Source organism: Vigna umbellata, chromosome 1 (genome assembly GCF_029865625.1).
Source record: "Vigna umbellata cultivar VRB3 chromosome 1, Vumbellata_1.0, whole genome shotgun sequence".
In the NCBI taxonomy this organism is placed as follows: Eukaryota; Viridiplantae; Streptophyta; class Magnoliopsida; order Fabales; family Fabaceae; genus Vigna; species Vigna umbellata.
The window spans coordinates 67856076-67868242 of NC_142165.1; the positions used below are offsets into that span (position 1 = coordinate 67856076).

The following is a 12167-nucleotide window of genomic DNA, read 5'->3' on the forward strand; positions in this document are numbered from 1 at the left end:
GGATTTGGATGGAGTTGAATAAAATAAAATTTGAACTAATTCATTGACTGTTTTTCTTTTACATTTGAAAAAGGATGTTGTATCTAATTATTTTTATTTTTTAATCAGTGTGTTTTATTTTATTTCGATCAAGCAGTGTGTTTAATTTCTGAGCTAACATTGCTTCAAATTTCATCGTTTAATTAAATTGGACAATTTGAATTTAATGGTGCCCTGATTTTGATTCAATCTGTTTAATTCTGATATTACCCTTTTTCTCTCAAAAAGCTTTGAAATTGTTTCATAAGAATTAAGGAGTTTTAATTAGTTGACAATTTTGAACACACCTTAACTTTTTTGCTAAACTGAATTAGAAACTTTTACCAATTGAAAGAATCCAACTATCTCTTTAATTGCTACTAACAAACCTTTAATTTTTACCAACAACCTTTCGGATACAAATGTGATAATAGAGTTACAATTCAAGAACCTATTTAAATGAAAATTTCATTCAACACCCAAATTCCTTCCTCGTCGTGTAAGAACTTTTCTCCAACTTTGATATTCATCAAACACTGTTACTTTGTCAAACTTTTTGAATAATTCACAACAAAATTAGGCTTATTACTTGTACTCGTTCGAGTTGGGTTTTGTCAAACCTTTTCAAATATTTTCTTGACTTTTTATTTTCTTCAATAATTTTTTTAAAATAAATTAAAAAACAAAAGGTTATCAGTGATGAAACTAACTTTGTATGATATGATATATTTATCACAAATTTAAAATAAAATTTATTTGGTTGAAAATGTTTATTTATTATATAATTTATATGTTTAAATAGTAATTTTAGTTATGTAAAATAAGTAGTCATCCTGTACACAGACTAAAATACTAGTATTTATACAAGATTTATAAAAATAATAAAACTTCATGTAATATATTTCACTTCTTAAAAATTCACAAAAATAGGATTAATGAGAAAAAAGAGAGTAAAATGATTAGATTTGAAAATATATATAAATCAATACGTAGGGTTTGGATTAAATTAGATTTACAATATCGGATCTGATAATATGATCACTGTACGCTAATTTTGAACCATAATCTTGAAATCAAGATATAATTGTTTTTAAGTATGCATCAGGCCATTAACACGTTAGATTAAGTGTATGATTATACATAATTAACTCTGCTTTCACAAAAATAGAAGTATCAGTCAAGGATGATTCAGAAAACTGTAAAAGTCAGCAATGTGTTTTTTTTTTAGAAGTTTCAATCAATTTTTGGATAAAACATTTGTTTGGTAAATATGTTTTTAGATAAAACTACAAGAAAAGGATGTCAAATTATTTCAAACCCGTTCCAAACTAAATTATGATCGTAGAAGAATAGTGTTTGGTTTGAAGTTATGAAGATTTTTATAATTTTTAATAAAAACCTACATGTTTAATACATGATTTGTTGTTATTTTAACTTTAATTTAAACATGTGGGTTGTAATTATTTATATTGGATCAGTTTTTGTTTTAAGAAAATGAGCGACACACTTTATTGTATGAACACTATTATAAAAAGTTTTTAAAATTGTTTAATGATTTAAAAAAACTCAAAAGGTGGTGCATTTTTAAAAATTTTATACAACTATGAACTTAAATAAATTTTTGAAATTTTTGCTCGTACCAATAATCAATATTAATTTTTTTATCGTCATATTTTTAAAAAAAAAAAAGTATACAAGGGATCTGCATAATACATCATAGGGTCATTAATACCTAAGCCTGCTATGTAGAGAAAAACCATTACCAGAAAGTGGAACAACAAGACCAGAGGCTAACGTTGGAGCGTCTATTCGGTGCAACAACCCTATCCACTTTTAAAACTATTTAAGCACTGTATTAAATCTTATCCGCCAAACACTGCATTCAACTTTTCATTTTCATTCTTCTATGTATAAAAGATGAGTTTAAAAAATCATTAAGCTCAGCTAATAACAAAATACTGATTAACAAATACCTTTCCGTTCTTTCTGAGTATACTTTTTATCATGTCACAAATTTTTTCCAATTCTTTAGTTCTTTAACATTTTTGTGTGTTTCTTATGTTAACCATTCAGTCTTTGTTATTAAATAACAACATTAAATAGAGTGGCGTTCTATATTATATATATAAATAAGATAAAAGAAAAAGTAAAGTAGAAAGTATAACGAAGTGCTAAAGAAAACTCAGACGTACATGTGTTGGTCTGATCGTACACAAGTATCTTCTGCACTGAGATTTGAATTAGAGAAGAAATCATTTTTTTTATTTTCACATCCATCGCCCAATGATCACGGTCAACCATTCTTATTTTATATATTCAGATTATTTTATTTACGATAGTAGTTGTCACAAATAATACCAATTAAAATATAGGAATCAAGTAACAAAATGATGTGTCGCATGGTCTTATCTTTCAATAATGTCTGGTGATCTCTCGTAGTGTTACAGAGACACTCACAGAGTTTAGTAGCGATGGTGAGCCAAAATTGACGAGCGCAAGACCGAACCAAAAAGCAAGTATTTTCTTCCCTTCTTCCTAGAAAACCCGAAACAATTTGTCTTTGTAGGGCACCTTAAAGACAAGTGAGAAGGCACTCACTTTCCACTTTGGTCTCAAAAGGTGTTGTGTCCCTTTTTGCATTTTCTTCTGTTCTGTCGTTCAACTACACAAACATGCGTTGAATCAGTCAGCCTATTCTACCAACTCTTTCAAACAAACACACCGTCATTTTTTTACCCTATTCATCGTATAAATAACACCATCCACCATTCACCATTTCCATCGTCATCTTTATGCTCCTTCTCTTGCTTTCTATCCATTCTTTCCTTTCTCGCTTTCTCGCTTTCTCGCTTTAAACTGTTTTCTATCCCAAAAATTTGACTTGCTTCTGGTGCAACAGAAGCACAAAAATGAAGTTTGGAAAAGAATACAAAGCACAGATGGTGCCGGAGTGGCAAGAGGCATACATGGATTACAATTTTCTGAAATCCCAGTTGAAGCAAGTCCAGCGTTTCAGACAGAGCAGAAAAGCTCCTGCAGCGACGCCGAGAGGACTGAGGCGAAAGCTAACGCTGTACAGAGCCTTCAGTGGTCTGACAAACAGACAGTACCACCCTCTGAGTCCCTCCGTTGACATAGAGAGCCAGCACATCGCGGTGCAGACGGTGAAGCGGGGAGGATCGGAGAGGTACGAAACGACGTTCCTGATGAGCTCGGACGAAGGAGGGGAGTACGAGTTGGTGTACTTCAAGAGACTGGACGACGAGTTGAACAAGGTGGAGAAGTTCTACAGAGGGAAAGTGGAGGAGGTGATGAAGGAAGCTGCAATGCTGAACAAGCAAATGGACGCTTTGATCGCCTTCAGGATCAAAGTTGAGAACCCCACTGCCTCCTTTCATCGCTCCCTCGAGATGACTCGCCTTGCCTCCGACGTTGCTTCTTCTACCGCCGTTCTCTCTTCTTCCACACCCAGAGGGGCCAAACTCAACAGTAATTTCTTTTCATCCCTTCAACTTCCTTGCTTTCTTTCTAAACTAAACAATCCACCCCCCTCATCTGCTCCTCAACTTTCCCACCAAACATTGAACTAAACTTACACTGCAGTTCCTTTAAGTCCCATATCGGATAAAACTCAATAAAAAAAAGAAGTATGAATTGGTTTTATTATGTTTTAACATACTTACAAAATTTTATTCAGATAATATTTTCATAACAATAACTTACAGAATAAATAGTTCATGTTTATTTAGCATTTTAATTTATGACTAATATTACATAATAAAATAATTGAAAATTATCTTAGCTTAGTTATTACAGAAATTTTTTAATCGATTTAGCCTTTTCAAAATATAATATAAAAAATATATTATTAACTGATTAAAAATTATGTTGAATAATTGTGATAAATGTTGACAATTTTATCACACGTAATCAGTATATTAAATTGTGTTATAAAAGCCTTTTAATGTTCTGAATTCATTGTTATTAAATTAATCCTTGCTTATCTTTTTGCAATTTTAGTTCGATACGCTGCTTGCTTTTATATTTTTGGTCAACGCGGTTATGTTGTGGAAACAGAAATTATCAGCAAGATTGCACGTGTTTATATCAACGATAGTGATTTATTTTATTTTATTTTAATGGGATAAAGTATTTTAATACGTGATTTATTTGAAGAAATCTTGAATGATTAAAGGTTTTGTTTCTGGTATAAAATATATCAATATAATATTTGTGATCTTAAAGAGTACTGATCAAAACCTCTCAGTTATGTTTTCTTAACTATTTGAATAAAGAAATGAATGTTTAGTTCAAACATTAAAAAAAAAATGTGTACTAACAATGTAAAACAGTTTTATATTGTCATTTAATTATAAACAGTTATGTATAATAAAATTATTAATTTTTGTAGCAACTATCTTAAAATTTATACAGACAATAATGTAAGATTATAAATTAAAAACTTTTGCTTAAACAAAATGACTTTAAGAAGAATAATGTCATTGAAAGTGTTTGCATCATCCTGATTGCAGGAAAAGCTTCGATGATTATGGAAGTTATTGAAGAGGGTAGCACTCATCATGAACAATCAGATGATTCTAATGAGGATGATCAAGAACAAGTAAAAGAAACTGTTAAACCAAAAGTTGAGGAAAAGAAGCCAAAGAATCTGAGGGTTACTAGACCAGCTCCTTTGGAAGTACTTGATCGTGTGCAACTGAACCACACCTTTGAAACTCCACGTTCAACTATAAAAGGTGTTCTCAATTTCCCAGGCCAGACAGAACTACATTTCAGCAGAAAAAATCTTAACAAAGTTGAGGAACAACTTCAACGCTCGTTCATTGAATTCTACCGCAAGCTTCGCCTTCTCAAGAGCTTTAGGTAATGAAAGAAGCCACTCAATTCAGCTGCTTCATGTTACTCCTCGGTCATTATTATCTAACTGTTTTCATCAAATTAACAGCTTTCTAAATACTTTGGCATTTTCAAAGATAATGAAGAAATACGATAAGGTTGAAATTCGATCACTCTTCTCTTCGTTTTTCTCTGTCTAGTTTTTTAACAGACAACCTTGTCTCCGCTGCCACTTCATATAGCAAATTCATTATGCAGATCACAACAAGAGATGCAGCTAAAGCGTATATGAAAACGGTGGACAACACCCAATTTGGAAACTCTGATGAGGTGAGAGTGCTAAAAGAGTATATTCTTATGAATTTCATTTCAATACACCAATCAGTGTAAAATTTGTATGATATTAATTAATCAGAAATTATTAAAAAATATGATTTTTAATGTAACTATAGTAAAAATTAACATACACATATCAAGTTGGGATGAACACATTGCAAAACCTTTTACACTGTTATTTGAGTTTTTCGATGTTTTTACTTGACATTCCCGTGACAGGTGACTAAACTCATGGATAGGGTTGAGAAAACATTCACTAAGCACTTCTACAACTCAAATCGTAATAAAGCCATGAATATCTTAAGACCAAAAGCAAAGAGGGAAAGACACAGAGTTACGTTTTCCATGGGTAAGCACTGATGTATAATTTAAAATCTTATTATTTGGGGGGTGAAAAGAAAACAGATTTTGATTCTCGTTTCTTCTTTCTGTTGACACTGTCAACCTATTCTCAGGTTTCTTAGCAGGATGCGCAGCAGCTCTGGTGTTAGCCCTTATTCTAATCGTTCGTACCAGAAAAATATTGGATCATTCAGGGAGTACAACGTACATGGAATCCTTGTTCCCACTGCATAGGTAGTTTTTCCAAATTCCCTAGCTCATCGTGATTAACAATAGCCCATTTGAAAAATTAGTAGCTTTGGTACAAGAGCCCCCACCAGAATAAACATACAGGAGGTAAGTCATCTGCATAGGGAAAAATAAACAACTATCTTACTAAAACTACTACCTTGTTGAACTTTGTTTTTTGCAGTCTGTATGGATTCGTAGTTCTACACTTGCTGATGTATGCTGCTGATATATACTTCTGGAGGCGGTACAGAGTGAACCACTCATTCATATTTGGCTTCAAGCCAGGAACTGACTTAGGCTACAACCAGGTCCTTCTGATCGGTTTTGGTCTGGCAGTGTTGGCACTGGGTGGTGTGCTTGCAAACCTAGACATGCAGATAGATCCACAGACAAAAGATTACCAAACATTGACCGAACTCATTCCACTCATCTTACTTCTTGTAAGGAGCTGATGTTTGAAAGATTTTGCCATTCAATATTTTAACGAGTACTCAAGTACATAATGAATTCATTCACTCATTCATTTCGTTGTTACTCTGCAGGTTCTGATTGCTATTTTATTGTGCCCCATAAACATCTTTTATCGCTCAAGCAGGGTTTTCCTCCTCATATGCCTATTTCACTGTATATGTGCACCTCTTTACAAGGTATAGGAAAATCCTTGCAAACACAAGGTCATTGCATTTCCTAACTAGTCTAACACTTGTTGTTTTCCATGTATTTCAGGTCACACTCCCGGATTTTTTCTTGGCAGATCAATTTACTAGCCAGGTTTGTTTCCAACTTTAAACCATGGATTAATATTCTTTTCTTACGCTCTTTGCCATGTCTAACAATTATACCCTTTTGATTACTCAGGTGCAAGCCTTGAGAAGTTTTGAGTTTTACATTTGCTACTACGGGTGGGGTAATTTCAAACAGAGAGAAAACACCTGCAACTCTAGCAGCGTATTCCTCACCTTTTCATTCATCGTGGCTGTTATCCCCTACTGGTCCCGTTTCCTGCAGGTGACTACATATTTTCTTTTTAATTTTTTCAACTTTTAGAACAGTGTTTTGTTGGAGGTAAAACAGATATAAGCAGAGCTGAAACACCCTTTCTTTTAACTTTCTTTCAAGTGACTAGCGACTAATGTCATCTTACCGAAAACCTAAAATTTAGACACCCCAAATTGCTTTTTACTTTCTTCATTTGCTTGTTATCCTTATTTAGGCATCATAAATACTGGGGTGAAACTGGGATGAACAAAATTTGAAGTTTTGAATTAAATGTTGTTGAATATGTTGCAGTGTCTTAGGAGGCTGTTCGAAGAGAAAGATCCAATGCAAGGATATAATGGATTGAAATACTTCCTTACAATTATTGCTGTTTGCCTGAGGATAGCGCATAATCAGAACAATTCAATGGTGTGGAAAGTGTTGGCCTGGGTTTTCTCAATATTTGCAGCAGTTGCTTCTACATATTGGGACCTTGTAATAGACTGGGGCCTTCTGCAAAGACGTTCCAAGAACCGCTGGTTGAGGGACAAACTCGCAATCCCTCATAAAAGTGTATATTTTATAGCCATGGTATAACAATTATGCTTGAAATTATCAAACCTTTTTTGCATGTATGATTGATGTTGTTGTTTCTCTATGCTTTTTAAATTGGAAAATTGCTAACAAATTGAACCCGCGCAGGTCCTTAACGTCTTGTTGAGATTTGCCTGGTTGCAGACAGTCTTGAGATTCAACGTCAGCTTCTTGCATAAACAAGCCATGACTACCATTGTTGCATGCCTAGAGATCATTCGTCGTGGTATATGGAACTTCTTCAGGTAAACATAATGAAATCAATGCACCATTAAGCTCTTAGCCTGATAAATTTTCTTTAATTTGTGCATTAGAAATTAGTATTCCAACTCAATGCACCATTTGGGAAAACGAGGATAACTTCCAGAGTACGTTTAATTTATCTGATAATTGATTGCTACATTTCTAACTTCCAGATTGGAGAATGAGCATTTGAACAATGTTGGCAAGTACCGTGCTTTCAAGTCTGTGCCTCTACCCTTCAATTACGACGAAGATGAAGATAAAGACGAGTGATGAGTACTTGGCTAGGACATGGATTTTATTTCCCTCTTTTCCTTTTCCAAATCATCTTTTTTCTCATTCTTTTCTTCTATCTTTCTTCATATGCACTAGTTCAAGAGTAAATATTTTCTTTTGATTAAAGCAATATTTGAAGGGTAGCTGAAAATATTGCAAGGGGAAGAGTATGTAACACCCCCTCACATTTCTGTCCATAATACAAATGAGGAAATGTATTACAATTCAATAGATGCACGTCGTTCGTTTGATCGAGATAGTCTTCAAAACACAAAAATTGGTTGTGATGACAATAAAATGTTTAAACTGAATTACGTACGAAAGAGGAGTAACTTGGAAGAGAAGAACAAGAAAAATAAAATAATTTAATATTATACTTGTACAAAAATAAAGTTATTAAGTACAAGTATTCAATCAGTTGACCTAATGATAAAAGTTGAAAAAAAAAATAGAAGTTGGAGCATATGGCATCAATCCACGTTTTTTGTGATTTCAAAATTCAATTGTTATTTCGCCTCTCGGCATTACAGGGAGGATAAACAAAAGTATGGGAAATTTCACTATAAAATCAGTAATGGTAGAACACTTAGTTCATTTTCTTATAGACCGATTCTCCAAAATAGAACACCCAAAAATACCTTTACGACTTACGTACGCTATGATAGCTAAGAGTTCCGTTGGCTTACATTTTAGTAATATTGATTTTCAGAAAAATTAACATTCAAAGAATCGACGTTACAAAATTTCCTAGTTAAGAGTTGCGATTAAATAAACTTCTTCCTGAGTAAAATAAATCATTTTCTTCTTGAACTTAAAAAGAAAATTTTCCATCTCAACCTTTTTAAAAGCTCCCCTTATCTTTCTTTCTTCTCAAGAAGCTCAGATACAAGATTTCAAAAACAAGTTCGCAACTGCAATTTCAACTACGTCATTAAGATTTTTGGCGTCAATACAACCACAATTCCCCACAACAATGACCGCAGGAAAACTGCGATCACAATTCACAACCTTACTAACATACATAAGCTATTTATAATTTCTGAAAAAATTTATTCATTCTATGACTAACTATAATCAAATCATCCAAAGTAGCTCTTGATTAAGAATCTGGAAGTCAAGAAGTTTCTCATTTCTTTTTCACTACTAGCTCTAGCACATTTTAATTCTGCAAATCAACGGCAAAAACATTCCCACCAATATAAAGTTATAACACAAACATTAAGCAAGAATCCCAATGTCACATGCGGTCACTGAATATTTGTTATCCTAGAGTGGATCAAACTAAATAGAACTAGACACATCACACGCTTTCGTTACTATGGCATGATGAATCACTGACCAGACAGTAAAATAAAATCCGATACAACACAACCATATCGCATGTTTAAAATTGGAAATTGATACAGCTTTGAATCCAATAAAATATTTTTCATTTTAATTATTGTGACAAAAATGAATGAGTTATAAATGACTGTAATCTATTTGCATTGGCAGTACAGGTATGACAGCAGGTTAGGAGAAACAAAAAACGGGCAATGAAATGATGTCTCACTTTGGATCTTGACTAGAAGGAGGAGGAGCTTGGGACAAATTTTGGTTCTTCTTCAACTCAATGGTGGCCATTTCCTCAACAACATGATCGGTCCTGAGAATGAATTTGTAGTTTTCATGTGAGCATCATACACAGCTCTAATATTTTAAATTTCACTATAGATGATCTGTAATTCAAATATCCAAAGGTTCAAACTTCATCTACTTCTCAGGTCAGTACCAGAACCATATCGCAAGTTTAAAATTGGAAATTGATACAGCTTTGAATCCAAGAAAATATTTGTCATGCTAATTATTGTGACAAAAATGAATGAGTTACAAATGTCTGTAATCTATTTGCATTGGCAGTACAGGTATGACAGCAGGTTAAGAGAACCAAAAAAGGGGAATAAAATGATGTCTCACTTCGGATCTTGACTAGAAGGAGGAGGAGCTTGGGATTCATTAGGCGACAAATTTTGGTTTTCCTTCAACAACTCAATGGTGACCACTTCCTCAACAACATGATCAATCCTGAGAATGAATTTGTAGTAATCATGTGAGCATCATATACAGCTCTAATATTTTAAATTTCACTATAGAAGATCTGTAATTCAAATATCCAAAGCTTCAAACTTCATCTACTTCTAAGGTCAGTAACTCAAACGTTATATTTTTATCCCCAACTGGAAGTCCCACATCTTGATAAGGTCAATTAATAGTATATAAGTGAGTGCAATCCTCACCTTACAAGTCAGTTTTGTGGGGTTGAGTTAGGCTTAAAGTTCACTTCTTAATATAGTATCAAAACTAGGTTAGAACTTATTCTAGTGCTATTTGTTAAACATATTGTTACACCTGCTATCGGACCACTATCGGACTATCCATTAATGTCTAGTCTCGCGCTCAAGATATATCTCGACGTGAGGAGGGTGTGTTGGAAGTCTCACGTAAACTAAAAGTTCATTTTGTTAAGATCTTAGAGGCATTATTATTAACATTGATATAATTGATTTCAAACTGACGTTAGATTCTGTGATCTGCATTTGAGAATGGTACGTTAAAAGTTGAATTTAAAATGATTTTGTTTGGAGGATAAAGTTAATCAACTTTAAAGTGAAAATGTAGGCACATTTTAAGAGCTACATACAATCAACAAAGGCTAAAAAGATTTACTTTCCTTCAAACTAACTCTACTAACCTCAGAATTGAGGTTAGAAACTTGAATTTTTTTCACCAGCACTGTATACACCAAGATATTTGGTGAAAACAAACCGGCTACAAGTTACGTGCATTAACATTTAATCAAAGCCAAACTATTTATTTATTTAAATATGGAAATGAAATTACAACAGAACTACAGAGTTAAAGCAAGGAAAAGAATGAGAATTTCAATTTGAATAATCTGCGTAAAAAGTAAAATGAATCAAACCTCTTTCATAATCTAAAATCAACATTAGATTTTTACCTCTATTAAAGTTAAATGAGTTGAGCAGACAAACTTCCAAGAAGTACTTATATAAGGAGAAGAAAAGCCAACAAGAAAAAATACATCCACTTTCTTTAAGTCAAAATTAATTTACCCATCTCAACCGTTTCAAAAGTTCTCTCATCTTACTTCCCAAAAAAGCAAAGATATAAAGTTCTAAATAACCGTTTGTGACAGCAATTTCAGACAAGTGAGGCACTGTGATACAATTGCAGCCACGTTTACCTCTTTATTTTCTTCTCTTAAGCGCAACTATAAGTCGGAAAAATGATCTTAACCAACAGCTCTTAACTGAGAATAAGAAAGTGAAGTTACTTATTCTCACTTCTTAATAACAGAAGTGATCTTAATTGAGAATAAGGAAGTGATCTTAACCAACAGAAGGAAACCTAACGCGACATTCAGTAACTGAAATATTGGGTAGCCTAGAGCTAAACGGGCATAGAGCACACAGACTTTTGTGGTGAAGGAAACATAAACTAAGACCAATGTAAGAGAACATTAGGCATTCCAATTATTGTGAGAAAGTAAATAAACGAGGGTGGGGTGAGTCTCACTTTTGGTCTTCCCGGGAAACTAAGTTTTCCTTTTCCAATTCAACGATGGCCTGTTCCTCCGCGAGCTTCTCGGCGCGGAGGATGGGCTCGTAGTAGCTGGAGTGAGCATCCATACACTGCTTCAAGGCGGCGGTGATGGAGGCGCACTTCTCGAGGAGGTCCTCGTTGTTGGTCTCGGCTTCTTGGACGCACTTCTCCCATTCGGTGAAGGCGTCGCGGCAGCCGCCCCCTTTCATGAAGAGGCAGAACCCGCACTCTCCTTCTTCTTCCTCTTCCTCTGCTTCGGGGGACTCAGAACCTGCCGGATCGGGAGGCAGATCCCGCGCTTCCGCATCGGATTGGTCCTTCGGAGCTTCCTTCGCAGGCGTGGACATGGTGGTTGAGTCGCAAAGGGAGAACAGATGTTATGTTATGCTGTGCTTAAAACCTCCAAAAACCCCTAAAACCCTTGCCTATGCTTCTTCACCCACCGTCCGCATATACTTACATATATTTCCATTTGATGGTCAAATTAACCCTTCTCATATGATCCGATTAGGATCAAAAGAAAACCCATAGGATTAAAAAACTATTTTATTAAAAAAGTTTGGTTAGTTCCAGGTTTAAACTGTTAATTATTTTATTTTTAATAATATTTAAAATATTCTGATTAACTTAATATATTAGTTTAAGTATAATTTAATCATAATTGTATTAATATCTAATTTCTTATACTT

At 33.9% G+C, this 12167-nt stretch overlaps 2 protein-coding genes across 4 annotated transcripts; one reads left to right on the top strand and one right to left on the bottom strand.

Annotated features, from left to right (window-relative positions):
• The first annotated feature begins 2400 nt into the window (after positions 1 to 2400).
• Positions 2401 to 8350, top strand: LOC124828745 (phosphate transporter PHO1 homolog 3-like). The gene is made up of 13 exons (XM_047302114.2): positions 2401 to 3507; positions 4551 to 4902; positions 4985 to 5033; positions 5134 to 5205; positions 5431 to 5560; positions 5667 to 5787; positions 5966 to 6224; positions 6327 to 6431; positions 6511 to 6555; positions 6643 to 6792; positions 7075 to 7353; positions 7465 to 7601; positions 7773 to 8350. Exons 1-13 carry the CDS (start codon positions 2928 to 2930, stop codon positions 7870 to 7872), a joined length of 2379 nt encoding a protein of 792 aa, XP_047158070.1. The 5' UTR covers positions 2401 to 2927; the 3' UTR covers positions 7873 to 8350.
• A 932-nt stretch (positions 8351 to 9282) lies between these two features.
• Positions 9283 to 11930, bottom strand: LOC124828746 (uncharacterized). Of its 3 annotated transcripts, XM_047302115.2 has the most exons (3): positions 11452 to 11927; positions 9832 to 9939; positions 9283 to 9520 (listed from the first exon to the last, which is right to left on the bottom strand). In XM_047302115.2, the coding sequence occupies exons 1-3, from the start codon at positions 11823 to 11825 to the stop codon at positions 9424 to 9426; spliced, it is 579 nt and encodes a 192-aa protein (XP_047158071.1). In that variant the 5' UTR covers positions 11826 to 11927; the 3' UTR covers positions 9283 to 9423. The 3 variants fall into 3 exon arrangements, with proteins under 3 accessions (XP_047158071.1, XP_047158073.1, XP_087960233.1); XM_047302117.2 differs by lacking the exon at positions 9832 to 9939 and having other exon boundaries at positions 11452 to 11930; XM_088104107.1 differs by lacking the exon at positions 9283 to 9520 and having other exon boundaries at positions 9828 to 9939; positions 11452 to 11928.
• Positions 11931 to 12167: the final 237 nt, after the last annotated feature.

Coding starts and splice junctions, on each gene's coding strand:
- LOC124828745 (XM_047302114.2), top strand. CDS start 2,928: ATGAAGTTTGGAAAAGAATACAAAGCACAGATGGTGCCGGAGTGGCAA. Junction 5,034..5,133: donor TAATGAAGAAATACGATAAG/GTTGAAATTCGA, acceptor TTCATTATGCAG/ATCACAACAAGAGATGCAGC. Junction 5,206..5,430: donor AATTTGGAAACTCTGATGAG/GTGAGAGTGCTA, acceptor TTCCCGTGACAG/GTGACTAAACTCATGGATAG.
- LOC124828746 (XM_047302115.2), bottom strand. CDS start 11,825: ATGTCCACGCCTGCGAAGGAAGCTCCGAAGGACCAATCCGATGCGGAA. Junction 9,940..11,451: donor GTTTCCCGGGAAGACCAAAA/GTGAGACTCACC, acceptor ATTCATTCTCAG/GATTGATCATGTTGTTGAGG. Junction 9,521..9,831: donor CCTTCTAGTCAAGATCCGAA/GTGAGACATCAT, acceptor ATTCATTCTCAG/GACCGATCATGTTGTTGAGG.